This window comes from Neopsephotus bourkii, unplaced genomic scaffold, assembly GCF_033783945.1.
Source record: "Neopsephotus bourkii isolate Nb327-2 ecotype Australia unplaced genomic scaffold, CSIRO-AGI_Nbou_v1 NB_1261, whole genome shotgun sequence".
NCBI classification, from domain to species: Eukaryota; Metazoa; Chordata; class Aves; order Psittaciformes; family Psittacidae; genus Neopsephotus; species Neopsephotus bourkii.
Window position 1 is genome coordinate 236,963 of NW_026901746.1, and position 27,333 is coordinate 264,295.

Below are 27,333 nucleotides of genomic sequence, written 5' to 3' on the forward strand. Positions count from 1 at the left end.
ATTGGTTTGGTGAGACTGATATTTTCATAATGCCTGGCACTTAGAGGGCAGGCGTAATAATAATTAATGGCTCCATTAGCCCTGGTTTTCCCTTCTTCAAGCTCCTCCCATGCTAATGAAGAGGCCAATTTATTTAATTTTTCCTCCCAGAGTTCAAAGTTCATCACGCTATGTGAGTTTTATGACCAGGAGAGAGAGCTTAGGATTTAAATTTAACAAATCTGTTGGTCTAGCAACCTCTCTGTAATTTTTCTGCCTGGGATTTTAATGACTCCTATTCATGATCATTAATTACTGATTTTCAGCTTTTATAGAATCATAGAATAGTTAGGGTTGGAAAAGACCTTAAGATCATCTGGTTCCAACCCCCCTGACATGGGCTGGGACACCTCACACTAAACCATATCACCACAAGGCTCTGTCCAACCTGGCCTTGAACACCTTCATGGATGGAGCATTCAAAACTTCCCTGGGCAACCCATTCCAGTGCCTCGTCACCCTCACAGTAAAGAACTTCTTCCTTATATCCAATCTAAACTTGCCCTGTTTAAGTTTTAACCTGTTACCCTTTGTCCTATCACTACAGTTGCTAATGAAGAGTCCCTCCACAGCATCCTTATAGGCCCCCTTCAGATACTGGAAAGTTGCTATGAGGTCTCCATTCAGCCTTCTCTTCTCCAGGCTGAACAGCCCCAACTTTCTCAGGATATCCAGTTTGTTTTCCTTCTCAGTTACACTGTTTTGCATCAGTCTTACTGCTCTGGTCTCACTGAATTTGCTCTTGCCAGATAAGACTCACATTTCTGGTGGAGAAAAAACTTTCTGGAAAGATACGTGGCTTGGTAGAGTAGTTCTATACAAGGAGAAAGTAAACAGCTTATAAAGGCTATACAAGAAGCCCATTGCTGAACACAAAGGCATTTCTAGAAGAGGAAAAAGAAAGGTACTTTAATTGGAAAGAGTTGAAAGAGTCAGATTCTCTCTCTAGCACTTATCAATGGTTTGTAATTAAAGAAGTCTCAGAATACCGCTTTATAACCCTCTCCTTTCTCTTTCTCATATTCTGTCTTTTTGAATTTTGCATAGTCAAGCTTACATTGTTGAAGTTATCTTACCATAAAAGATTCGTACAGGATGTACTGTTAGGATTACAGTTTAAGCTAGTGAACACCGATACTATATTGGAAATAATATGTGAACAGGCGCTTATGTGTACTGGAATATTTATATTGCCTTGAATCACCTGTCTATTGATCTGGGTTTGTTACTTAACATCCAGCACAGAGATTTGAACATATAATGGTGCCGAATTGAAAGGTGGGAGGGAATGACCTACCTGCTATAAAGTCAGTTTAGGAAAGGAGAGGTGAATTCAAGCTAGAAGTTTAACCCTTGAACTTTCTGGTTGTTCAGTTTACCTGCAGAACCAGCCCTAGAAAGCCTTTGTCCTAGCAGATGGTATGGCTAGGAGGCTAATGGCTTGCTCTTGGGGCAGTACCTGGGGCCAGCACAGGTGGCTACCATGCTTCTCTGCCCCTCTGGCAGGACCAGTGCCAGCACTGGCCTGCTCACAGCCATGTGGCACCTCTTGCATCAAACCACACCTCACAAAGGGGGAAACAGTGCCTGTGCCACATTAACACTCAACAGAATGAGCAAGCACATTTTCAGATGAGAAAGCAGAGTGGTTTCAGAAGTTGGTGGAGTTTAGCAAGGCTCTTCTCTATTTTGCAGCTCATGAAGCAAAACCACTTAGATGCAAGGAAAGCAACTGCTTAAAGGAATTCAGATTGGACAGAGACTATATGAAGAAACTGACACTATGAAGGCTGTGTCAGACAGTAAGTACCATGTGGCTGGGTGTTGCTTTCCTTCTGCCTTCTCACCTTCAACTTCTGGCACAGAGTCTACTGACAGGCAGCTTCTAGCTTGGGCAGTTGTCACTCAAATGGAGCACATGTTCCTCCTCTTGTTTATTCCCCTTGCTATGTGCATTTGCATAGAAACATTTAAGTTGTGCCCCAGTGAAGCTGGCTTACTGGCTGTAGTGGCAGGAATTCCTTTGTGATGCTCTTCAGGTGTTCTCCTGCTGACCTGTAATCCCCCTCCAGGCCCTAGGCATCTCTTGCTGGCATTGGCATCTATCTGGTAGGAATGGGGTGGATTGATGTTCCTCTCCCCTGGCAACTTTAAAGCCCTCTTCACCAGCTTGGCAACCTTACGACTGAAGATGCTCTTCGCCTTCTCTAACAAGTGAACCCCATCAGTACACCATACTTCTCAAAGCAACTCCTATGGTCCAAGTAGCCAAACCCCCCCCCCGGCTGCGGCACCAGGCCCATAACCTTTCATTGGTCTGCCAGATCTGACCAGTCCTTTCAAACCCCTTTGTTTTGACTAGAAGACTGATGAAAAACTATATGCACTCCACAGTTTATGAGTCCTTATTTCCTCCCCAGGGAGCACAGTGCCTGAAGCCCACTCAGCTTGAGGCCTTGCCTAGTACCCTGCTCTATTATGGTAATGGAGCATGCTGGACACACCAGTGCCCCAAAAGAGGAGCTTTGCACTTTGTTAGTGCGTACACCACTGCCAAGACTGTTCTGCTGTCTGTCCCCTTCTTCAAGTAAGAAGCAGCCCTGCACAAGTAGCTTTCTATTGTGCCAAGCAGAGCAGCTGAGGAGGCATAGTCTACTCACCCCCAGCCTCCCATCTGAGTGGACAGAATGACGGCCTCTTGGTCTGCTTCACGGTGTGTCAGCTAATAGAGGTGACCTCTCCTTTGTACTTTGTCTGCTACTCTTTACATCACTGTGTTTATAACAACCCTCCTTTTAAGCAGACATTTCCTTCAGCAGCTGGAGCATCCAGATGCTTCAGTCTGTCCAGCCAGACATGCAGACTGAGGGGCTGTGTCCATGCTCACGGCCTGCTTCCTGGGACCCACAGGAAGGTAGGGTAGAGACCCACAACATGAGTGTTTTGTGGATTTTCAGGCTGGTTGATTTAGTCATTTGTTGATGCCACAGTGACCTTTCTGCTACAGGGACTCATCTGCAAAGGATTTTCTGTCCCTCCCCAGAGAAGACAGGTACCTTTTCACGTCACAGAATCACAGAATCCCAAGGGTTGGAAGGGACCTCAAGAGATCATCTAGTCCAACCCCCTTGCAAGAGCAGGGTAACCTAGAGTACATCACACAGGAACTTGTCCAGGCGGGCCTTGAATATCTCCAATGTGGGAGACTCCACAACCTCCCATGGCAACCTGTTCCAACGTCATGCAGGGTAAACCCTTCAGGTGACTCTGGGTGTTTTTTAAAACAACATAAGTGCAGTCTGCAAAACCATGAGCCTGAGACAAGTCATAATGCTCTGAGCTGATTAAATTCTATCATCAGCAGTGTGTTCAGAGATTGAGGGAAGCAAAGCATTGTTTCTGCTATGAATGACCATTTAGATTACCTCTTTCCTACAGTGAGCAATCAAAAGAGAAGTCTGTAATTAAATGTGTTGCAATGGACATTGTTATAATGCAGATAAAGTGCTTAAAGAAGTGCTGATTTCCTGAATGGAAGGGTTACACACGTGAACGTGAAAAACAACTGAAAAAAGATTTTATGTAACTGCTCCTGACTGACTGAATTTGAAAGTGTACAGGAACAGCCCTAAAGCTAAAATCTCCCCTTTACCACCCCTAACCTTCAAATTACTGCAAGAAAATACCACCAGAAAAAGGACTGGAGCAAGATCTTTGGAGCTAAGATGTTTCTGCTAAAACCTGGAACTGGCTGCTGAAATTTACTTGAAATTAGCTGGAGGATTTTTCTGCTCTTTTCTGGGAGTTCCTGCTGTGAATGAATGACTTTGGTTCAGAGTAGTATCTCCTCTCTCTTCCAGATCAATGCAGTTTCTAAAATTTCAAAACAGAAAGCTGTTTGCCCTGCCTGAGTGGCTGCTGCCTGCCTCCAGCAGCACCACAACTGCCTCAACCTGCCGTTTCTATGGCACAATGCTAGGGGCTAGACTTCCAGGGTCCTACTTACCCATCCAGGGAGAGCACCTGGTGCACCACACATTTCCTGAAAGATTGAGAGAGCTTTAAACTGTTTAAATATGTAAGGCTTCTGTCAAATTGGTTTGCAAATGCACAAAAATTTGCACATCTCTCTCTTTCTTGCGCCTTCCATGACAGTAACGGTGCATTGGAAAGCAGCCCATAATACTGACTATGGAAAGGGTAAGAGGAAAGAAGCACTAATGTGTTCAGTTGTTTGCTGTATTGACAGCATGGAGGTGGTAAAAATTGTTCTTCTGGCTTAGTTTTTCCATGTAAATGACAGCAATTCTCTCTATGCATCATAGTTTATCATACAGAATCCTCTTCATAATGACAAAAGGGATTTGGATTATTATGTTAAAATTTTCCATGGGTCAGATTGCCAATTCTGAGAGCATGTTGCTGTCAAGACAATTAGGTGGCTGTGCCTCCAAGTTTTGCTTTTCTATATTTCTAACCTCATCTCAGGGAAGGCTCCTTCAACTACAGCACATGGTAAAGATGTGAGAAGAGGCCAATGCCATTACAGTGTCTAATGAAAAAGTGTAATGCAGCGATGCTAGCTTTGAACAGTTATCGCATTCCACATCACTCTGAGGAGGATTCATCATTAATAATTTGTAGTAACACATGGCTTCTAATTTATTAAATTCTTCTTTCTGTTTTAAAAGAAAAAGGAAAAAACTACATAATTAATCTTCTTGCAGCTCATGTTGTATCAGAGATGGCTGTGCTTTTAGGAGGATATTTACTCCTCCAAAGTGTCAAAGCATGTACTCCAGCATTTAGGGAGGCTGCTCACCCAAAGACAGTCTGCACCCAAATCTGATAGCCTGATTAAGAGGAAAACTGCAGTCCCTACACAAGAGATCAGATTTGTTATGCTGTATGGGTGCCTTAGAGAACAGAACAGCAAGTAACTTACCACGTCAAATATCTGCAGCAAAGAAAGCTGGAGCTCGACTACAAGGGGTTGGGAGTCATTCACCACAGGTCTTTCAAGACGATTGTAGTTTTTCAGCAGTTCTCTGTACAGGCGTCTCTGGCTTTCACCCTGCTGAGAGACTAGGGGAAAAGAAAGAAGGCATCTATCATTTAGGCTGGTCACACTGTCCCTACTGCTTGTCTGTTTCGTTGAAAAACCCGTCTTTATAAATCTTTAATTTGAAAGAAGTTCCCCCCAAAATCCCCAAAATTCTGCACATGGATTTGACAGACACAGCTTTTCTGAATATGTGACTGAGGACCTCTTATAAAAAATTATTAAAACTCAGAAACTACTGACCAGCCTCTGGGGCTCTATGTAAACGTCCCTCTTCTTTGATGCCCCTCCTGCTGATGGTCAGTGATGTGGCTCCAAAACCACCAGCCCGCTTCCTAGAAGGCAGTCAGAGCTCTTTTATTGGCTTGTCCTTATTTCCTATAGCTGGTATTACTTGGACATACTGTGTATTTACGTAGTTTGAGTAATATGTATTCTTATTTCTTGGAGCTGATGTATCACACCCTTTGATGTGCTCCGGAAAGAGTGACAAGCCTTCATGCCCTCTTCAGGTTTCTGTGGCAGGCTGCCCAGTCTTTGGGTTACTTCCCTTGCCTTTATTTCCTTCTGATGGCAGCACACTTTGTTAACACATAGTAAGAAGGTGGTATGAAGGTTAAAGTATTTGACAGCTATGTATTATGATACTGAATTTCTGGTGTTACATGCTTAACTCAGTTTTCATTGGGAACAGCCTCAACAAGAATATGTCATGCAAACACATGAGCATGAGAAAGACTAGCAGAATTTCAGTCTATCTTTAAATTGCAAGATGCCCCTGTCCCCCAGCTTTGGGGTGGGTATGGAGAGCACCCATCTAACCTTCATGGCCAGCTTTTCTTGCCACAGCAACCACGGATGGGGCAGGACAGAAGTGAGAGCTTGGGTCCCTCCACAGAAAGGTGAGCACTTTGCTGGAAGACACTACCAAGGAACTTGGGTCCCCCTAAACAGTGTAGGTGCTGGTGCTGTGGCCAGCAGCAGCCTGAGCCCTACCAAAGAGCTGCATCTAACAGAGTGAAGGCTCATGGACTGCAGGTTCCCTGAGGCCAAACCAGTCCTGTCAGCATGAATGCGTATTCCCTGAACTGTAGAAATCCAGTCCCTGGCAGGGAATCTGCACTCTAAATTATTATTACTTTGGACTGAAAAATTTTTTATCCACTGCAGCTCCTGGTCTCTGTGTGTGACTATTTTTAACTCTTAAGCAGAGCTCTGCCCACTGAGACCAGGACTTCTCTCGCAGTGGTTATGATGAATATCTTTTTGACGATGCAACAGTTTGCCTTCCCCACACTCTTCCTTCAGTCTTCCTCTGACTCTCTTCTCAGCAAGCCTTGCAAGCCTGGAACACAGTGTTTTCCAACCCTGCATCCATGCCTTTTAAAGCTAATGATAAATTCAGTTTATAAGCAGTTTGTAAGTCTGTTTAATTTGTGTTCTCCTCGATTTTCCTGATATTAAAGGGAGCTTTGTAGCTTTCCAGTATGGCAGTGCCTGGTGAACAAGGAGAAAAAGTACTTTTGTTTATTTTGGTGAGTTACACCATCACATCATTCATTGGCCCTTTCTGCTGTTGTGTAATACATTACATGATCATGGGGATCCAGAGGAGCAGATGGTGTAAGCACTGCTTCAATAGCCCTTGCTGACATGTCAGTATTGTATGCTCTGTTTTCACCATTGGCAAAGACAAACTCTGGCCACAGTATCTCTCCCTCACCAACTTAAGTAAGCTTCCCTGCTGATTTAAGTGCTCTGTGTTGGCATTAGTACTTGTTTTCTAGTGTCTCAGTACATCCAGCTCCCTTGTAAGGCCTTCCTGTGGAAATGACACCAGTGAAAATCACAACACCTTGTTCTGTGGAAAGAGGTTCTGAGCTTTGGTCAAATTTGCTGTCCTTTCACCCACCTGCCAATCTCATCACCCTCCCAATGCCACCCCCATGTTGCTGTGCTTTAGGGAAGAAATTACCATCTGCACTATTGCTCTCAATACTTACATAGTATTTGCCTTTAACCTTCCTTTTAAACTGGCTGCTTCAGCTTTTACAAGGGAAAAGTGCTCTTCACAGTCTCTGGAAGTCAGCTGGGCTGCTGGAGTGCCCTGGTATCATCACTGTTGTGGTGCATTAAAGCAGTCCCGCCAACAGAGTTCTGACTTGGAAAGATCTGACCATAACCCTTCGCTGTGTTCTTCAGAAAGCTGTCTTAGTACTGTGTGCTCCAACTGTGCTGAAGCCAGGCTCCTTTCCCTGTTAAACTTCATGAGTTGAAATAGCCCAGGTATGCAATTTTGTACCTGGTTTTCTACATTTTCTTCAGCTCTTGCCTCTGCAATGGGATCCTATCACTTTGTGACCTCTTATATCCAAAATTGTTAACACAGCCTTAGCTGACCTGTTCTTAGCCCGCTGACTTGACATTGGTGACCACATGTTCATGTGCTGCATCATTTTTCTTTAAAAATTACATAGATTCCAAAGCAGTAGAGCCTTCAGGTGTTCTGGCAAATAGCCATGGCAGCTGGTGGTACCACATAGACCTGGGTAGTGTAATCACACTGCCATTTCTCTGTTATAGCTATGCTGGAGAAGGAACTGAGGTGGGTCACAAGTTAGACTTGTGTTTTCATCAACTTTTTCTTTAAATTGCAGTCTTCAAATACTTAATGTTTCATACTCCAGAGAGTTTTCCATTTTTTTCCCCCTCTAATCCTTTTGATAATGCATTGTGACATTACATCTTTGTGTGTTAAATGGAGTGCTTGCTGGTGAGGGGGAAGCCTGGATCTCTCAGGAGTAGTGATAGAACAAGCTTTACCCCTCAGTCACAGAAATCTAACTAAAAGCTATGGCACTGTTTCATCTTTTAAACTAGGCTAGAAGCTGGACATCAATATTTAAGGTTGCCAGGTCAGTCTCACAAAAGGAATGCCAGACTTACTTGCCTATGTATGTTACAGGAAGTAACTGGGAAAGTACAAGTAGCTGGCAGGATGACTTCTGGATTAAGGATCTTTAAACTATAGATATCCCACATCCCACTGCCTCAGACAGTGTCCCTGTTGTTTCTGAATTATCTTTGAATACCCCAAACCTATGAGTAGGAAAAATAAATTGAAAAAAAGAGAAAAATAAATAGCATAAATATAGAAATAAAGAGGAGAAGGAAATGGAGAAGGATAAGAAGGGAAAAGGGAAAAGGAAAGGAAAAAAGGACGCTGACTAAAGCTATCAAGGCCCTTCCTCATTCCTTGTGTACTGGATATGGTTTCAGTGGTTGCACTAGTTTGTTCCTTTACAATTTTACTTCACCTGTTGAGGAGACATAGGGCTCTAGGCATATTGCTGGGGGTTGAGAACGAACCTCTTCCACGTTCTCTGTCCAGGTGGGATCCTCTGGGCATGGATTGCCTATTCCATGCTTGAGTGTCATCCTATCATCCTCACCAGTATTAGTGGTGCCACCGTAATACCCCTTATTTCTTCTGTGGGTTTGGGTTCCGACCTGGGGAAGTGTTTGCTGGGGCTGGAGGCTATTCAGCATTGTCTGGTAGGACTGAATGGCTGTCAGAATTGCAGGTAGCTCTGGCCAGACTAATTGTATGCCACCCCAACGAAGGCCAGGTGCTCCTTCCTTTCCTAGGAGTTGTGCTGTCATGTCTGGTCTTGGCTGGTTGCTGCTTGTGCTCTGCTTTGCATACAGAGTTCCCTGAGCTACAGGGCAAGAGTCCAGTTCTTGCCAGCTCCCCAGGTTTGCTCCAAAAGTTGTCAGCATCCTAGATTGAATGTGTGGGCCACATTCTGGCTTGCTGTGCACAGTAAAGAATAATATTGAAATATTAACAAGAGAGTAGGTAGAAAGACATGGATTTCCGTGCCGTTTTCAGCCACAATACCTGTATTTGTATATCATTCTGCGACAGGTTGCCCAGAGAGGTGGTGAATGCCCCATCACTTGCAGTGTTCAAGGCTAGGCTGGACAGAGCCTTGGGCAACATGGTCTAGTGTGAGGCATCCCTGCCCATGGCAGGGGGGGCTAGAACTAGGTGATATTATGGTACTTTCCAACCCTAACCATCCTATGATCACGTGATTCTATGATTCCACCACTGGTTCATAAAGTTCCATAGTTTTATTTTCATAATCTTTGAATATTTTCTTTGGCCAGCTGCTAGCTGAATGTTCTCTAGCTGTTGCTTTATTCATACAAGGTTATGGAAGTTATTGGGACCAAGGGATCCAATAAGGAATGATTTCAGACCATTCTTCCCATATTATTGTATATTCACACTTACACATGATAACACATTTCTGAATTTCAAAATATGCCCTTTTCTTAAATTTCCCTTCTCAAAATCAGTTCCTAGAACTGTTTGCATATTACAAACTTTTCGCAGATTAAGTTAAAATAAACAGTAATCAACACTAATCAACATATTCCTGGTCCATCACATTATTGCTTTTAAATATGTATTTTCCCTGATACTTCATGGAAGGTCCTAAACTGCAGCAATATTATGGTTGTGGTATTTATTCACACCTTCTGCAGGTATTTCAGAACATGTAGGTAATTTTTTTTTTCTCTCTGTATTGTTACTTTATCACATTATCATGAGTTGATTTATTTGCTTGTCTTATTTTTCCTAAACAAATTAAGTGGAGTTTGGGCCTTTTTCAAAAAGCAGTGTCACTATACTGAAAAGTATTGTTATATTTTGCTGTGTACAGTCTTGTTATAACTGGAACATTCGTAGAGCAAAAAGCCATTACGACAACCTATAGTTATTACAGCTAAAACGCTGAACCTTTTACCATTTTTCTAATAACCTAACCTAACAGCTCTTCTGTCATAGCTCCTGATTATTTATCTTCTTTTTAGTTTATCACTGTACTTTTACAGAGATTTTTAGTAATTTCTTTGGGAATGCAAATAGAATCATCATAGGAAGACACACACACACTATATGTAATTATGAATTATGGGGGAAGTAACAGAAGTAGTATCAGAAAAAAAAAAAGCAGACTGCTTCACAGGCAACTTCATCAGCATAAAGAATTGGAACAGCACCTTCAAAAATGTGGCATGTTCCAGTGCTTTGGTAGCTATAAAAAAGAACCCACCTTATTTTGTATATTTTGCAGATTTCTCACAATGTAAAGCATGTCACTGCCGTATGTCACTTAATCTGCAGAGACACAGATGTGTCCCATCTGCTTTTGTTCTTATGTGCTGCTTTGCTGCTTTTATCTGTGGCTGCAAAAGCATTATTTCTTTCAATGTCCTTTGATTTAAAATGCATGCCATCACACCTTCTGGGAAGAGTACCCACATAAGAAATAGTGGAATCGCATCAGCTACCTCAGCCCTGTGTGCATCTGTGGCTGTGTGCTTGCGTGTTGTGTATATGAATACATCCCTCATTTGAAACCTCTTTTTAATCTACTTTCCTTCTGGGTAATCTTTGACTCTAATCTTTGGCTCTCACTATGCAGATTGTTTCTGCAACTTACACACAAAACTCAAGCAGCCAGAGGAATGTGTGAAATGCCATACTTTCCTAGGCAAAAAGGACCTAATCTTCCTGATATTGGCCATTTCTGTTCTTTCATAGAAGATAAAGAGCTCCCAGCAGAGACTGGTATTAAAGGGTATGCTAGGAAAGGTTTCATCTCAAAGACTTTAGGCATATGACAATATGCTAAAAAGAGAATATAGGCCATTACATAATGAAAGGCTGGGATTATATTTTTGGTCCTGCTGGCATGGTGCAGATGTTTTAAAGGCTGTGGTATGTGTGTAAGGTGGAGAAAAACATGTTAAGATATTAACAGTGGGATACCTCTCATATGAGTGATAGTTATCTGAACTCTGTTATTTCTCCAAGTCAGAAACATAACTGGCCAGAGGCAAAAAGGGAAAAAAAAATACACTTGTATTTTTAGTATAATGATAGTTTACGTTAGCTCCATGCAATATAACTGAATTACTACAATACCAGATGTGGAGTGAGCACAGGAGAAGGGAGTTGGAACGGTGAAAAGGATTCCCCTCTGCTAGACATGTTAAGAAAAGCTGTGTCTGCCTGAAGATGACTCTTGTCAGTCATTCTGGGATTTGTGAGGACAAGCAGTAATGGAAGCCAATGGAAAGAAACAAAATCGCATGACAAAAGTGAGAAACCAGTGATGTGGTCATCAGTGTATTGGAGGAGGCTTTTGGACTCTCCAGCCCCACTGGCTTGCAGAGTATCTTGTCACATCTCTTCACATGTTTCAGCACCTAAACCAGTAAATCAAGGGAAAGCCCTTGGGAAAGCACTATGGACTTCACTCATCAAGTGTTGTCAATGAGGTAACCATGGCAATCTGCACAGCATTCACAGATGGCTCTGAAAAGGGTCACAGTGAATTTGCACCTTCCCATCAAAAGCCCATTCAGCACCATGCCAAGCACGTGTGGGGAGCTCAGATTTGGGAAAGCCATATGTGAACAGACAGGTGTAACAATGATTTTGGTGAAAACAGATAAGCAAGTCTCATTAGGGCTGAGAAGACAGGAAGAGGTTTTTCTTCCTAAACTCAGTGCAGATAATAACAGTGATAAAGTCTGCAATGAAATTTTCAGTTTACTGTGTAACACAGTTCTTCAGGCTCCACTTCCCATACTGAAAATATCGAATATATAATATAATTACAAGGAAGCCCACATCAGGGTCAGAAGGACCCTGAAGGAAGAGGAAGACATGTTAACCTCCCAGGAAGAGAAAGATAAGTAATTCTGTCCCCAGTACATGAAGAGAGCAAAGATTAAAAACCCCACAAAATTAGTTCTCCTAAGCATTATTCCTTAGTCACAGACATGCTTTTAGTAGGCATGGAAAGTTTGTTCCTTTTTTCATAGTTCAGAGGTAAGGGAAGCCTCAAAACCGTTGCCTCGGTGTGCTGTTACTAAAGCAGTGGGGATATTGCTTAACTTCTCTGGACAATGCAGAGCACAGGTTGAAGTGGAACTGTTACAGAGAGTATTATTGTGCAAATGAACCATCCAGTATGCTCAAAGATACTGTAGTGATTCTTTCTCCTTCTCCTTCTGCAGTGCTGGTCAGTGGCAATGGTTATGATCCCAGAAATGGCTAACTTCCTGAACAATTAACTTCTGCCTTGCCAGCCTACCAGCTGTGATTGCATAGCAATACTAAGCAGCAAAGGTATCAACGATGAAATAGGCTAGGCTAGTGATGGCTCCTCCATGTCTTCTTCCCATATTGCTCAAGCCTCATCTGTTGCCTGCGAGCAAAGTAAGAGCTCCACTGGCTGCAAGGCTCAGGCAAGGCACAAACGACTAAGCATGCTCTGATTCATGAAGTATACAGCTATTTGGTTGTTAGGTTTTTTTCCCCAGACTTTGAATGTCACAAGGTCTCAGTAACAACTGAGCATTGGTTAGCCTTAATCTGCCTGGTTTTAGAATGCTAAAAGCATTCTGAATGCTAATCTTTTTCTCAGGTACAGCACTTGAACCCCGGGTTTGTTGGAGTCAGTGGGGATACGAAATACGTGGCTCTCCTTGCTGCACCCTGCCAGCCAAACCTGCACTGGCTGGATCACTGACCCTGACTAAGAGCAGAGATGAACTACATGATGTATTTCTAGATAATGATTATCTGGGGAGCCTGATTTTGTCTTAACTTTACTCTGTTGATTTAAAGCTTTGGAAACTTCAATCTAATGCTCCTGGATTATGTCAATGCAAACAAAATAAAATTAAAACAAAACTAGCGTCCAGGTGGACTGCAACTGTCATCTTGTGATACAGTAACAATGCCTGCAGATGCAGGGTGCTTGGTCTCTCAGAGACCAAAGGTAGCCTGAAAAGCAGGAAGTGACCCTGTGCTGTCTGGCCTGCCGTCTGGTGTTCCCCAGCATCCAGACTTCCTGAGTCTGATAGAGCATTTTGACCCAAAAAGGGGAAATTATTTTCCCACTTGGGAAAGGGTCTTCTATGGAGAAGAGTGCCTCCTCTCCTTACCCACAGACCTGTTCCCATTTGGTTTATCCTTTCTCTATCACCCTGCCCTCTCCTTGTCATTGTCAGGCAACACGTAAGAAGATCTGACAATGGTAGGGGTGCTGAAATGCTTGGGCTGCGATACCAATCCAGCAAATTTGAGTTACAAAGTGAATGGAAACTGGGGACCATAAGTATCTTTGGAGACTACATTAGAAGGCTTAGACTGAATGAAACACTGCCGTAGATAGCACACTGCAGCACACCTGTTTGTCTGCATTAGAAAGGCAAAGTTTTTGCCTGGTATCTTTTGAAGCTGTCCAGTTGCTTTTTACAAATTGTGCCTGAAGCCTGAACAAGAACAGCTCCAATTCAAAGTTACTGCCTACTTGCAACTTGAAACATTGACAACCGTAAACCATAAACTATATATTTCAATTTTTTATTTCATCTCCCTATTGTTACAGCTGCCTAAAGTAGATTTCAGTTTGCTAATGACTTTTCTAAAATGACACAATATTCAAGGAAATGTGCTCCATCATTTGTTATGACCTGCTCTGCCACTTTGCAGACTCAAGACGAGGAAATTCTTCAAAAAGGGCACAAGATGGCTAAGAATTTCAGAATGTATTTTCTGCATCATTATATGACCTCCTACTTTTGGGCTGGTTTTTATTTTTTCCCAGACCTACTGACTGAGAGGTGGTGAAAACACTAAGCAACAGCATCCTGTACAGCCAGCCTATATTCATGCAGTGCCATCAGTGAGACACAATGCATGACACACAGTTAGCTCCATGCCAAATAAAGCCTCCCCAGGACAGCACAAGACATACACTATCCATGTGGAGTGAGTCAAGTGGAGGCCACTGACAATCAGCTGCTGGAGCTCAGCATGTCCGATGAGAAATGGAGACAGGCCTTTGATCAGCTTGGGGTGAGAAAGCAAGGGGGTATTCTTCTGGCTGCCTTCAGCTGCCATGAGGAAGGGCTCTATGATGAAGGAGCCAGACTCTTCTGGAATGTGCACTAATCAGATTAGTGTATCTGCACTACAGCATTAATCAGATACAAGCTGCATCATGAGGCACTGCCAGGGTATTGGGAGAATCTTTTGTTTCTCTGAAGAGAGGGGAGACCACTGCCCCTGCAGGTCTTCCCAGCTTGACTTCTTAGGAAGCAGCCGAACAAAGTTGTCCCTGCTCTGAGAACAGGGGCTGGGTTGGGCAACTTCTAAAGGTCCCTTCCAGCCAAGCTATGCTACCAGTAGATGAATCTGTATAGACAAGATTCTCTTTCAGCTCAGCTGCCACAGACATACCTTTTCCAATTTACAACTTCTAATATTCACACTTGGCATGGTGGAGATGTAAGTGATCAGAGATTTTTCCATGTAGTCACAGCTGAACCTCAAGGAACACAGTGTAGTCTTGTCAGCCCAATTTGCAAACTGACTTTAGGCTGTTTGAGCCCTCAATGTGAAATGATAATCTTCTTAAGCCTGCCCATTCTCTTTAAATCCTTTTCCTGTCCAAATCTATGTTGCATTAAGCACAGAAATGAGGATTGTGGATTTCTCTGCAACATTCTGGGATTCAGTAAGTACTGAAGACATCCATTTCTGGAAGGTGGCAAGGACTGCAGACATCTGCTTCAGTGCTCTAGTAACCACAGCTTCTCTAACTGAGCAAAGCTAATTGATAGCAAGGCAGGACAGGCCACCTGCACCTCACTGTTGACATGCATAAGTACTTATGCTGACTACAAGTTCTCTTATTTGCAATTTACTGACTTAATTGCAAGCCCCAGGTGGGAAGACTGTTATTTCCAAACACATAATCTGGTTCTGGTCTTAGCCTTGTTACCAGCTGCTTTGCTCAATGCAGAAAGGACTTGATAAGCAAACCTCTTTCTACAAGCTGTAATTGTTCAGAAGTGTGTCCCAAAACAGCAATAAACTCTATATGTTTTTCATTCCCATGGATCCTACTGATTGCCAATGCTAGCCCTACCTGTTTCAGGCAGATGTGCTCTCTTCCTTAATTAGATTATGCAGGATCTCTAGACAGTATGCACCCTTGAATGACCAAGTTGGAAGTGATGAGGAGTTTGATCTACTTTATTCTACCCTAGAGCTAGAGAGACTTTATATCTCACTCTTTGCTTGTCACACACAAATGAAATGCTGCACTAACCATTTGTTTAGGATGTAGAGAGAAACTGAATGGTATTTAAGTACACATATTCCCTTGAAAATCGTGTTCAGATGGCAGTATTTCCTGGTTTGTGACTGATGTAACCCATTCTGAAAAGAGTTATTTCATCAGTGTGTGAAAGGGATGCTGCTGCTCACTGTTCTCACTATACAACACATAAAATACTTCACTGCTTGAAAAAATTCAGAATTGCTGACAAAATAATCCAATATGATACTACCACCACTAACTCATGTGCTCCTCCACATGTCTTAGGAGAATAAACCAGAGAGACAAAAAAAGTCTGAAGCTGTCTTTACAACATGAATCCTGTGCCTGGAATGGGAACTTCTGCTCTGAGACCATGAGAAGGCTCCCTGGACTGGAGCAAGGCAGGGGGTTCCAACATAACATCATACACTGGAGCATTCCAACATTCCAACTTACCATTCCAATGTTCCAATATACCAACTGGCATAATCCCAAGGACCAGATGGATAATACTTTTACGTGCACTGTACCTGCTTCTGGATCCCTCCCTGCTTGCAGCATGCTGTACCGATAGGTGCATATAACAATAGGTGCTGGTGATGTCAGGGCCAAAGTAGTTTTTCTGGACCTTCTCACTTTTTTTTTAGTGAGATTTGCGGATAGTTAACACAAGAAGATTTAGCTGGATTAGTATCAGCAAATGTGCATGGAAATATCTCCAACTATCCTGAAGCCTGGCACCTTCTCACAAGCTTGGGCCAGCTCCACAATTGCAGCTGTGCCTATGATAATACAGATCAGCCTTAGAGCTGTGCCAGTGCATGCACATGGAATATTAGTGACTGAACATGAAGTCTCGTACATTGAACTGAAAAGTCAGTCTCAGAAGGCTAGCATGTACAGCAAGTTACCTTAGGAAACAGTAGTTCACAGTAAATAATACTAAAGAGATTCGCCTAGGACTCTACCTGCCTGTCTCAAATGTGTTGACACAGGTATTGGCACTAACGTTCTCGATCACAGAGCAAAGCGACACCTCAAAACAGGCATGTGCTATGACAATTACATTAAATTCCATCTGACTCCCTGTATATGTGATGCCTTAGCGTGCTCTCAGCATCCAGATTGATGAGACTCTCGTGTCTCTGCTCCCAGTTATTATAGTAATGGCAGAGATCTGGCAGTAATCTTCCAGCTCTGCAAGATGCTTGTGCGGCATCTTTTTAGCCAATCTAGAAGAAAATACCTATTTGCACAAGCAAAGGTCTTCCCCATATCTTTTCTATTTTAAACTTGATTCAGCTGCATTGTTATCTTTGAAAATCAGTGGGGTGATACAACTTAAAGCATTAACATAGAGAACGTGAGGAACTAAGGCGAATGCAGCCTTTAGACCCCAAATTAAGCGTATTAAAGATTTTAAGTGACCTAACTTAAACATCTGGTTCTACTCTCGTAATACTTATGAGATCTAACGGTGGAGCTCCTTCACCAACCACCTAAATTACCACTGGCATTACATTGTACTCTATTAAGGCACAGGACTTCTCACAGCTGTTCCGCAGTGTCCCTTTGGAGTAAACCAGTTTGATTAACGTAGCTCACTGAAATTTCATCAGTCCTACCCAAGTGAGGCCTTAAGTTTAGATTCCATATAAAGGTGTTTAAGAACCAACCTTGATTCTTCCTGCTACACATAACTCTAAACTCATGTCACCTCGGAATAACTAGCTCACATTAGAGGAATTGCAGCTTGGCAGCAGAATCTGGCCTTTTGAGACTGTCTTGCCAGTGTTACTGCTGCTGCAGAAACACCACCTGCTTGCATGGAAATGAACAAAGAACTTATCTTTGTGAGGATTTGCTCCTAGAGATCACCAGTTGTGTTCTGATACAGTCACTAGAGCTCACCTAAATCAGCAAAGCTGTGAGAAACATGAAATGAGTGTAGCACAGGAATTAAACTCTGGCTTTTGAGTGAGCCAAATAAAAACTGCTTTGTGCCAGCTGGGTACACCAAGCGAGGCTGAGTAACTTCATCATTTACATCTTTTAGCTGGTTAGCTCACTTGCAGCATCCCCTGCCATAAGATTTGTCTGATACTGCTGAACACTTAAATTCCGACCTGACTGCAGAGCAGGAGCTCTGTCCTCAATCTGCTTTTGCCTTTGTTGGGCTTTTCAAAGCCACATGGCCAGAGTCTGACCCTGATGTCAGGCTACACAGAGCAAAGAACCTAAGTCTGACTCTACTGTGTGTGACATGTGTGGCACTTTAGTGGCGTTGCTTGAAAGAAAACAAGCCCAGTTATCAGACATAAAAGCCCAGTACTTAGAATGCATGGGTTGATCTGAGACCAGCAAAGTGAACTTTCAACTTCCCTGGATGTTCAAACCCAGGAAATGCCTGTGCACTGAGCTCCGCGGAGAGGATTAGGTGCCCAGGTGGTCAATGGGACATGCTTCTCATGAGAATTCCTTTGCAGGGTCATCTGCTCCATGGATCCCAGACTGCACTATGCTGAGAAAAAGGAGCAGGAGTGGGTCTAATCGCTCCCTTCCAATCTCTCCCTCGAGCAGGTTTTCAAGTCACTCCACCCGAGGTTGTTATGTAGCTGCTGGGACTCACAGGGTTCTTAAATTCTCTGGATGCTCCTTCAAGGATTGCACCTGGCCTAGAAGGGATGTCTGGCTCTGAGAGATTTCATCTGGAATCCAGGGAGGCTAAAAGCCAGTTTCCTGGTATTTCCTAAGATCCATGTCCCAGGAAAGCATCACTAGCTCCAGGATCATCAGGCAGGAGGGCTGCAATGACCTAACATTAACTAAATGTGTTAGCAGGGCTCCTAGCAGTAGTGCAAGCAGAGTCCAGTGAAAGCAGAAAGCTGTGGAAAAGACTGAAAGTAATGATCATGGTTTGGTTTAGTTTGTTTTTTACCTAGTCCTTGACACAATTCTCTGTCAAACAGCCCTGAAGAAATTTTCAATGAGAAATTGTTTCAGTTAAGAAATTATCAATTCTGTTGAAACAACTCAGCACTATGTGAGAGTGATGTTAGTTACGATGGACTTTCTGTACTTCTGTGTGGGTTCTCTGAGAAATCCTGGGAGTTTACTGTTAAAAGCTTACTGGTACCTGCTACCAATAACAAGCTAAGATCATCTTGACTTCTTCCTCTTCTGCCCCAACTGAACAATTCGTAAGGATCTTATATTTTAATTTTTTCCTTCTCTTTAAAAAGAAAAAAACCCCAAAAATATCCACAAAGAAGAGGTCAAATACAGAGCACCTTAATCAGAGGTTCATTTTATTCTGCTTCAGCAGTTGCCTATAAAATTGCATACATGTAAACTGCTGATAAAAGCACCTAATGAAAAAAAATTCTCCGAACTATTTGTAAAAGCACTTTATATCTTCATAAGAAACTTCAGAGAAACTAAGCTTTCCCCCGATGATTTAACAATAGCCAGTATTTAAAAGGCACTATTTACATGATAGACAAATGCTCAAATGGGACTGCATACAAAGTGAATTATACCACTATATATATAACTAGCTGCTACCCCCTCCCTGTTAGTTCAGCTCCTAAGTAGCACAGAGATGCCTTTCAAAGATAGAAAGGTCCTTAATTTAGCAAGGTAGGGAAATAATTTTGTGGAATACCATTGCTACATTAGGCAGCTGAAATAAAGAGCTGTAATAAGGAAATACACAGATGTTTTGCAGATTCAGATAAACTAATAAGGAATTATCTGGATGCATGAATAGTCCAATGCAACATAACATACAGGTAACTTTACCATGCCCCTGTGCTTCTGATATATGTGGACTGCTATCTCTGCTTTAAAAAGACAATCCTTTTTTCTCTGTGCATAAATTGTGAGTATTATGACATGGTCCCTCACACCTGGAATATCCAGTTTGAGAAATTATAGTTGCTGAAGACATGTATGTTTCAGTTGTGGGGAGGAATAAAAGCATATTTTGTGCAGAATCCTGAACATCTTTCAGGACTGTGGCTATTTCACCTTCCTTTCTCATTTTAAAGTTCTTTATTATTAGCTTTGCAATCCTCCATGTTTCAGAATAATCACACAGTTCCTACATTTGTTTCTAACATGGTGAAACTTCAGAAGACAGCTTGGTCACAGGTGACACAGAAGTCCATTATTATTTTTACTAGATGTTTCCAACTTATACCTATCACTGCCTGGAAAGATTCTTATTAAACACGCTAAAAGCTGGAGGAGAAAAACAAACCAGAAATAGTAAATTTATGAATTTAGGCACAAATTTATTTATTTATGTACAAATCTTTCCAAATGATACACAGAAAGTAAACAGTTAAAAATTTTCTTCATGCTCAGACTTACAGGGTTCTTAGAGCCATCCTGTACAGCCTGGAGATAGTTTCTCATTCCCCCCTCCCCAAACTGACAGGTTCAGTTTTAAAGGAGAGCAAGAACATATTCCTTTTGAAACACAATCATTTTAATTCATTCTTCAAAGTGAAAATTAGTTACTTTTCATTTAAAAAAATGCCCACACCTTATCCTTTCTTAAAAGAAGGCACCCAGCACTGGTAATAAAACTCAGTGGAACCAGCACTGGACTTTAACAAGGTTAAAATCAGAAGCAGATACAAGTCCTCCTGAAAGTAGTGGGATGTGACTTGTGTTTAACAATAATAAGTTTAAAAAAAAAGGCAAAAAAAAAGAAGAAAAAATATTAAACAAACAAAATAAAAATTATAAAACAAACTAAATTTGGACAATCACAGATGAGCTTACCTTTAAAGAAAGACAGGAACAAGGATGCCCAGAGACATAGTCCAGAATAAACAAATCCCAAGCACTTTTCTGTTAGCATTGTCAAAACAGGCTGGCTGTCCTTCCTGAGCAGAGGATGAAGAGAGGATGAAATCTTGGGAGACAGCCTGCAATGACTGATGTATTTGGCAATTACAGTAATAAGGCATCAAACCAGCTTCACACCAGGAGAGAGAAGTGCATTTGCTTGTGTGCTCCTACAGTCCCTAGGAGCCAAATCAGCTCAGTGCTTGGTCATTAAATCCAAACACAAAAGAGCTGGTTACTTTACTTGGGACTCACATTCCCAGGCACTCTGAGTCTTTTCTTGGTCAGAAGCAAAAGCTAGTGATTCACACACACAGCTGTGTGTGTACTGCAAGAAGGGGGAGCGTGCTGCCTGGGAGATGCTTCCCACATCCCCTCAGATTGTACCTAACTCGAGAGAGCACGTCTGCAGCGCTTCCAGTGCTTGCACTCGAGTGCCTCTAGAGCTGCTTCCCAACAAAATGAATGTGTCCCTCTCTGTTCTCTCTCAGCTGCTTGTGCAACTTAAACACCTGTGGCATAGTCCCTCTGCCATGCTCCTACTTCTACCAGCAGAGATAGCTGGGGAGATCCAATAATGCAGAAACTGGAAAAGGTAAAGTAGATACTTTGATGTCCTTTTTGGTGCAACCCTTCTGCAAACAGCAACCTTTCCGAGGTTAGCTGTTAGGCGATTGTTGCAAGTCCCTTCAAACAGAACTATTCTATTCTGATCTGGTTTGTTCTGCTCTATCCTGTTTGATTCTATTCTGTTCTGATCTGTTCACTGCTATGACTACCCATGGGAGGTCAAAGGCAGCGTTTGACTTGTTCTCAGGGATTTCTCCCCTCATTTTCTCCTAACCAGGGGAGGCAGAGGTGGTCCCCTCTGCTCAGCACCCATCAGGCTTCATCTTGGCCCTCTGTCCTGCCTGTGGTCCCAGACAGGAGACACACAGAAAGACCAGGGGAAAAGCAATGGCAGTTGCAAGGCTGGAAGAGCAGAAAGCAAGCCTATGTGTGAGAGCAACAGCACAGTCATCCTGCCAGGCTCGCACAGGGCCTCTTTGCTCTCTGGCCTGGGTTGCTCAGGGCCTCTTTGTCTCTCTCTGACTGCCTTGCCAGACCCCACAGCAGCCAGAGCAGGACAAACAGACGCTGCCTGAGTAGAGGGCTAGGCCCCAAGGAGGAGGCCAGCAGGGCCAGAGGGCTCACCTCCATGGCAAAGGCAGCCTGCAGGAGCACTGGGTCAGACCGCATGGAAGCCTGTGCATGGCACAGGAGCCCTGTGCAGCCATCATGCCCAAGTAGGGGCATAGAAGCTCTGCATGAGCAGTGAGCCAGGACCCATGGCATTCCAAGTGGCGCTCCAGGGGCCCACAAGCACCTGAATGAGGGCTCAACCGCAAGGCCACACGGCCCTTGGGGGCCCTCAGGCAACTGATCACCATGCAGCCATTCGCTCACTCCCCCCATGGTGGGATGGCGGAGAAAATCAGAAGAGCAAATGTGAGAAAACTTGGGGTTGTGATGAAGACAGTTTCATAGGAAAGGCAAAAGCCACACACACAAGCACAGCAAAAGAGGGAAGCCGTTTGATACATCTCATCAGCATGTGCCAGGAGACCTCTGCCATGGCCAGCGCAACCTGACCATGCCTGAGGAAGACGTGGCTGAGGCCTCAGTGGCAGGCATGCAACACCAGAGCCCAGCACAAGGCAAGCTATGGGGGGATTTAAGGTGCAGCAGCATTGTAGTAATGCCAGATGCGCGTGCTGGGGCCAGAGTGCTGCTGGCGGAGCAACACACAGTGGGAGAAACCATCAGGATGTGCCCGCCTGATGGATGGTGACATCACTGCACGATGGGTTCAGAGGTTCTCGAGGGATGGAATGCAACATCTCCAAGCAATGGACTCTCGTCCCTCACTTCTTCCATCCAGGTGCCCAATCTCACCCAGCGGCTCATGCCACTGTCCAGCTGAGCGAGTCCATGTGGTCTGGAATGTTGTGCAAGGCTGTTGGTGCTGTGCCTGGGGAGTTCTCGAGTGCAGCTCCCACTGTCCAACCCCACAGCTGTTGGAGATTTTTCCCCACCCAGCCCTGCCAGGTTCAGGCAGCTGGGGCACCCAGGAGGCACACTTGCAGCAGCAGAGGTGAGCTGCAGGGGGAAACCTCTCCCTGGGTAGCTGGGAGGGCTTCCTTCTTGAGGGACCTGGGCATATCTTCCACCCCTCCTCAGGCCAGATAACAGTTGTGCTCTCTTCCTTTTCTAGCGCAACACCCACTGATGCAGAGGCCACAAGAGGGAGCAGCTTTGTCACCCCCTGCTCTCTCCAGCCCATCACAGCCCATGGAAAGCATGGCCATGGAGCTGGAGACCTACTGCCCAACGTGCTTGGACAGCTGAGCGGCCACCAGCTATGTGATACCATGCCTCCATCAGTTCTGCTACACCTGCATCCTGCAGTGGGCTGAGAGCAAGCCCGAGTGCCTCCTTTGCAAAAGGAGGGTGAGCTCCATCATGCACCTGGTGTGGGGGGACAATGACGTCCAGCTGGCAGGAGCTGAAGAACACCCAGGCAGCCAACAGCTCCAGCACCCTGCAGCATCCTGATCAGTAGGGGAAGAGCAACCGCCCTTGGCTCCAGTGGGCAGCTTCCATACCTACGTCTGGGCACCCCTCTTCCATGTCTACCCCGCTGTCCTCCAGCCCCTGCTGCCCTGGCTGCAGCACGAGCTGGGGCAGCTCTTGGGGAACGTCGAAGGAGTGGCAGCTGCGAGAGCCTCGTCACATCCAGCCTGCGGTACTTTGGGCTGGATGCAGGGGCTCTGATCCAGCTGCTGCAGGGCTCCCTGGGCAGGCACACAAGGAGCTTTGTCCAGCAGCTCATTGACAATGTCGTGAACTGCTACAGTGGGGAGGCCTGAAGTTACCAGGGCCTGGAGGACGCCCACGCTGCTGGGAGGTGGGAGGACACCCCCACAGTGGCCCCTGTCCCCACTGCCTCCTGATGGGGGTCCAACAGCCCCTTCTCTGCCCCCGTTCCCACCCACAGGGAGTAAGAAGAGGTCCAGGAGGAACCCGCAGAGGTGGTGCCAGGGCCCTCCACACACAGCCGGGGCAACAAGTGCTGCCCTGGGAGGCCCCAGAGAGCCCCAGAGAGGAGGGCCAGCAGATCCCAAGACCTTTCCAAGTCCCCCATGAAGACACCCCATCATGAGTGATGCTGGGAAGGTGCCTCAGTGGACAGCTTAATGGGGGACGGGCCACACACCAGCTGCAGTACACACCAGCCCCTCGTGGTCCCAGCCCTCAATATATTTGGCATCTAATATTTAATAAAAAAATTCAAGCATCAAAGCTGTAGGAAAAGTCTCTGTGTTACTATCAATGCATTGTGCATTGCTATCCCAACCTGTGCTGCTTTATCCCTCTTCTTCTGGTGCTACAGCTGTTTCCTCACCTCTCCCCCAGACCCTATGGATGCTGGAGTCAGCCTCATGGGAGATGGGGTGCAGCAAGGCAGGAGCCCCCAGAAGTTTAACCAGGTAAAGTGCAAAGTCCCTCACATAGGATGAAAAACCCTAGGCACCAGCACACGCTACGGGCTGGCTGGCTGGAAAGCAGCTTGACAGAGAAAGGTCGAGGTGTCCTGGTGGACATGAGGCTGAACATGAGCTAACAATGTTCCCTGGCCACAGAGAAAGCTAACAGCATTATTAGAACCTTTACATGAAAAAAAGCAACAACCTCAACATTACATATTCACACAAATGGCGGAAAGGATCACAGTGCATTTTTTCCCACATCAGTATCTAGAGGGAAGGGATTCCTCTGCAATGCAACATGCTAAGTAATCCCAACATTGCTAATGCAGGTGGAAGAAAAAGGAGTTTTACTACTCCAAGAAAGACACCTTGATCCATTCATCCAGCCAAGACTCCTGAAGCATATTTGACTACAGGAACCTTGACTGCAGCTTTGGACAAGGCCAAATCTCTTTCTTCCCCACTTCATCAATGACCGTTAAGTTGCCGAATGCTGTGGATGCTATAAATTCGCAGCACATTGCCTCACATGGATGCTAGGGTATGTTTCCTGTTGGTGGCACGCATCTATAGCTTATTTGAGTACTTAAATTACTTTGACAAGGCAATGAGTTGTCAAAAAGCTATTCTTTCAGCTTCTCCCAGCTAGCCGATTTCACCTATTTTGATGATCTGGGCTTTCTCATCTGTTTCATTTCAGTAACTCCACTTTCCTGCACAGAAGGCCAAGAGTTTAACAAGCAGCCTAGGATGATACACATTTCAGTGACAACTGTTGTGAAATGTGAAGTTTTATTTGTTCATGAAGATGTCAGAACTGGTCCCTGAGTCTTTACAGCTTGAAATTTTAGAAACAGGCCCATACTTGGCCACAATCCCAAATCTTAAAGGTGTTCCTTTATTAAGAGTAGCAGTATCTAGTGACAGGTAAGGTGTCCTCCAAGACAAGACAAAGTGGGCACAAACATGGTTACAGACCAGGGCCCATGTGTTCCCTGGGGTAACCACAGCCTCTAACAGTGCACCATGAAATAACTCCAGTTGAATTGCTGACCCTCCCCAAAGCTGCTGCCTATTTCTGATTTCTCCGCTGCCACAGAGGAACAGTGCTCAACTCACACGATTTAAAGCCAGACACAATCAAAGCGGTTTACTGGTTTCTCAAGTATATGCAATTAACTGTCAATCAGCTTGTACTTCTAGTCTCCTAAGAGGTCTTGGGCCGTAACTGGGGAGGGCAATTAGGCAGGCCCTACCTTAATTCAGATCCCAGACCTCTCCTATAGCAGATCAGCGCTCAAAGCAGAGTAGAAAAGGAAAATGATGCTGCAATTGCTCCCTGTAGCAGGAACAGAACAGTTTCATCAACCATTCTTACCCAGAGTTAGGTACCCCCAAGCCAAAGTAAGAAAGAAAAACATAGCCCCTGGAGTATTATTTCTCTTCCACATTTTGGGCTACAATATGTGACTTCACTCTGCCTCTCACACTTTTGCCTCTGCTCCTGAAGATAAGTCTTCAAATATTGCCTGCTCATGGTGGATGGGAAAGGTCTTCAGTGTGTTAGAGAAACTGCAAATATATGCTCCATACCTGTAGGTGGCAGAAACAAGCATGTCTTACTATCAAATATACACCCTGGAGCCTAGAAAATCATACTGAAAAATCATCCTTTCTCACTCTGGTCCTGGGAGGCAGTGGTGGACAGGTACCTATGGATGCTTTTTGTACCGTGCACTTGGGGAGAAGGAACCAGTCCTAGTGTCATGGAGTTGGCAGGCCAGAGGGCACTGAAGGTGACGAACAAATTTTCTCCTTTGAAAATCATGAGAAGGCATCGGTGCTATCAGTGACAGCATGTAACTTACTGCATTCCCAAGCTGGAGCACGGCTTCTTCTCAGGCTCACTGCTCACACAGGCTTGGCCATCAGCACAGGGGCCTGAATGTGCAGTTCTCTGTTCACAGGCTGCTGACAAGAAAGGAAACAGCAAGAGCAAGCTAACACATGCAAGTCTGTGTTGCTCCTCCTCTCTCCTGTTCATCTGAACTGTGCTGCTACTGCAAAAGGCTTACCAAGAGATGATAAAACCAGGCTCTTCTGGCTAAGATCCTACAGGAAGGATGCATACCCTTCAGCTCTGGCCAGATTCATTGCTCAGCTTCCCTGTCCTATAGAAGCAGATTAAGTGAATACAGAAACCAAGAGCTTCCACCAAAGAACTGTGAGGCAAACATTTTCTTTTGCCACCATTTCCCTCTGTGAAAAACTGGGATAAACTATGGCAGACTGGAACTTGTGGAAAAGGTGCAAAACAAAGCTCTGTCTGCAAGTTTGCATGGTACTCTGCATGACTTGTTACTCCTCTTCTTGGGGTTATTTCTGCTGCTGGCCACAGCACTGCATCTCAACAGACTCAGCACTGGCCATCCTCCTCTACAGACCTGTGCCTACAGCTGGGCCAGCTCTGCTTTTTTCACCATGCATGCTGCTGAGCCTCTGAAGCCAGCCCTTCCAGCATTAGCTTGACTTCCTACCTGAACCACAGCACCTGAGCCTGGGAGTTGACACAAAGAAAATACAGTCAGCCATAGTCACACTTCACAGCTGAAGAAGGAGAAAGGATAAAGAAAGCACTTGTACTGAAAGCAGTGCAAAGTGCAGCTGTGGGTTTTGTCAGCCACTGCAGGCTCCAGGGAAGAGCAGACACAAGACCCTCTGCTTTGATTCCCTGGAAGTTATACGGGCTATCTTAAATCTTCAGGTGAGCTTTTGATTTTCATAAAGCTGTTTTCCCCCAGGAGTGGTTTGAGTGTCTTAAGAGTAGTTTAGGGAAGTTTTGTCAAAGGCGCCAAGTGCTGGCTCTTGAGTGGATGTGCTCTTCAGTGCACTGGTGACCAGTAATGTCAGCAGGGTTTCCCCATGCATGTCAAGCTGCACAGTCTACTAATTGTGTTCAGCTACTGTCCAAGGCAGGCTTCCCTCCACACACAGGCTGAATGGCCTCACTGACAAGGCTGGAGACGCTGGAGGTAGGCAGGAAGGCAATGCAGCATGTGAACATCTGGCTGGTGGAGCAGGGAAGTGGCAAGGTGATCCCAGTGCTGCTGAGTGCTGAGACAACCAAGCTGGAGAAATGCGTGATGGGGGACGAGGTGCTGCTGTGAAGGGAAGCAGATGATGGCAGGAGGGTCTGCATGAACTGGGGATCTCATGGCTCCCCATTCCTGCAACCAGCAGAGGCTCCAATGAGTGGCCGAGGTGGCAGTGGAGCTGCTGCTTGAGCTCTGCACACGCCAGTAGCACATGGAGCTGCGCTGCACGGTAAATGGAAGGAGCAAGACAATCCATCAGTGCCAGGCAGATGTGCAATGAGGCTCTGGCACTTCAGCTTCTGCTTAGTGCTTTCCCCATACAGGCTGAAGCTGTGGTGGGATCACACCAGAGCTGAGCTGTGAGGCTGAAGTCCCCTCCTCAACCCACGTGCAATGGCCAAGGCAGTGACTGGAGTTCACCCCTGCCTCCAACTCTTTCCCAGAGCCATGACAAGGCCCAGCAGTACCAAAGCAGGCACAAGGAGCTCTGGATGCTGGGGAAGCTCCTGCCACTGCTACAGCTGCAGGTAAGAACACCCCAGGGGTCATTC

At 44.8% G+C, this 27,333-nt stretch overlaps 1 protein-coding gene across 2 annotated transcripts in view; it reads right to left on the minus strand.

Moving 5' to 3' along the window:
• Positions 1-21,128, minus strand: part of LOC133218501 (neuronal acetylcholine receptor subunit alpha-7-like) — a 66,313-nt gene extending 45,185 nt beyond the window's left edge. For both annotated transcript variants that reach the window (XM_061364967.1, XM_061364966.1), the window contains exons 1-2: positions 20,092-21,128; positions 4,985-5,124 (exon numbers count right to left, since the gene is read on the minus strand). In XM_061364967.1, coding sequence (XP_061220951.1) covers positions 4,985-5,124; positions 20,092-20,170 — 219 coding nt within the window. In that variant the 5' untranslated portion in view covers positions 20,171-21,128. The remainder of the gene's footprint in view (positions 1-4,984; positions 5,125-20,091) is intronic.
• Between the last annotated feature and the right edge of the window lie 6,205 nt (positions 21,129-27,333).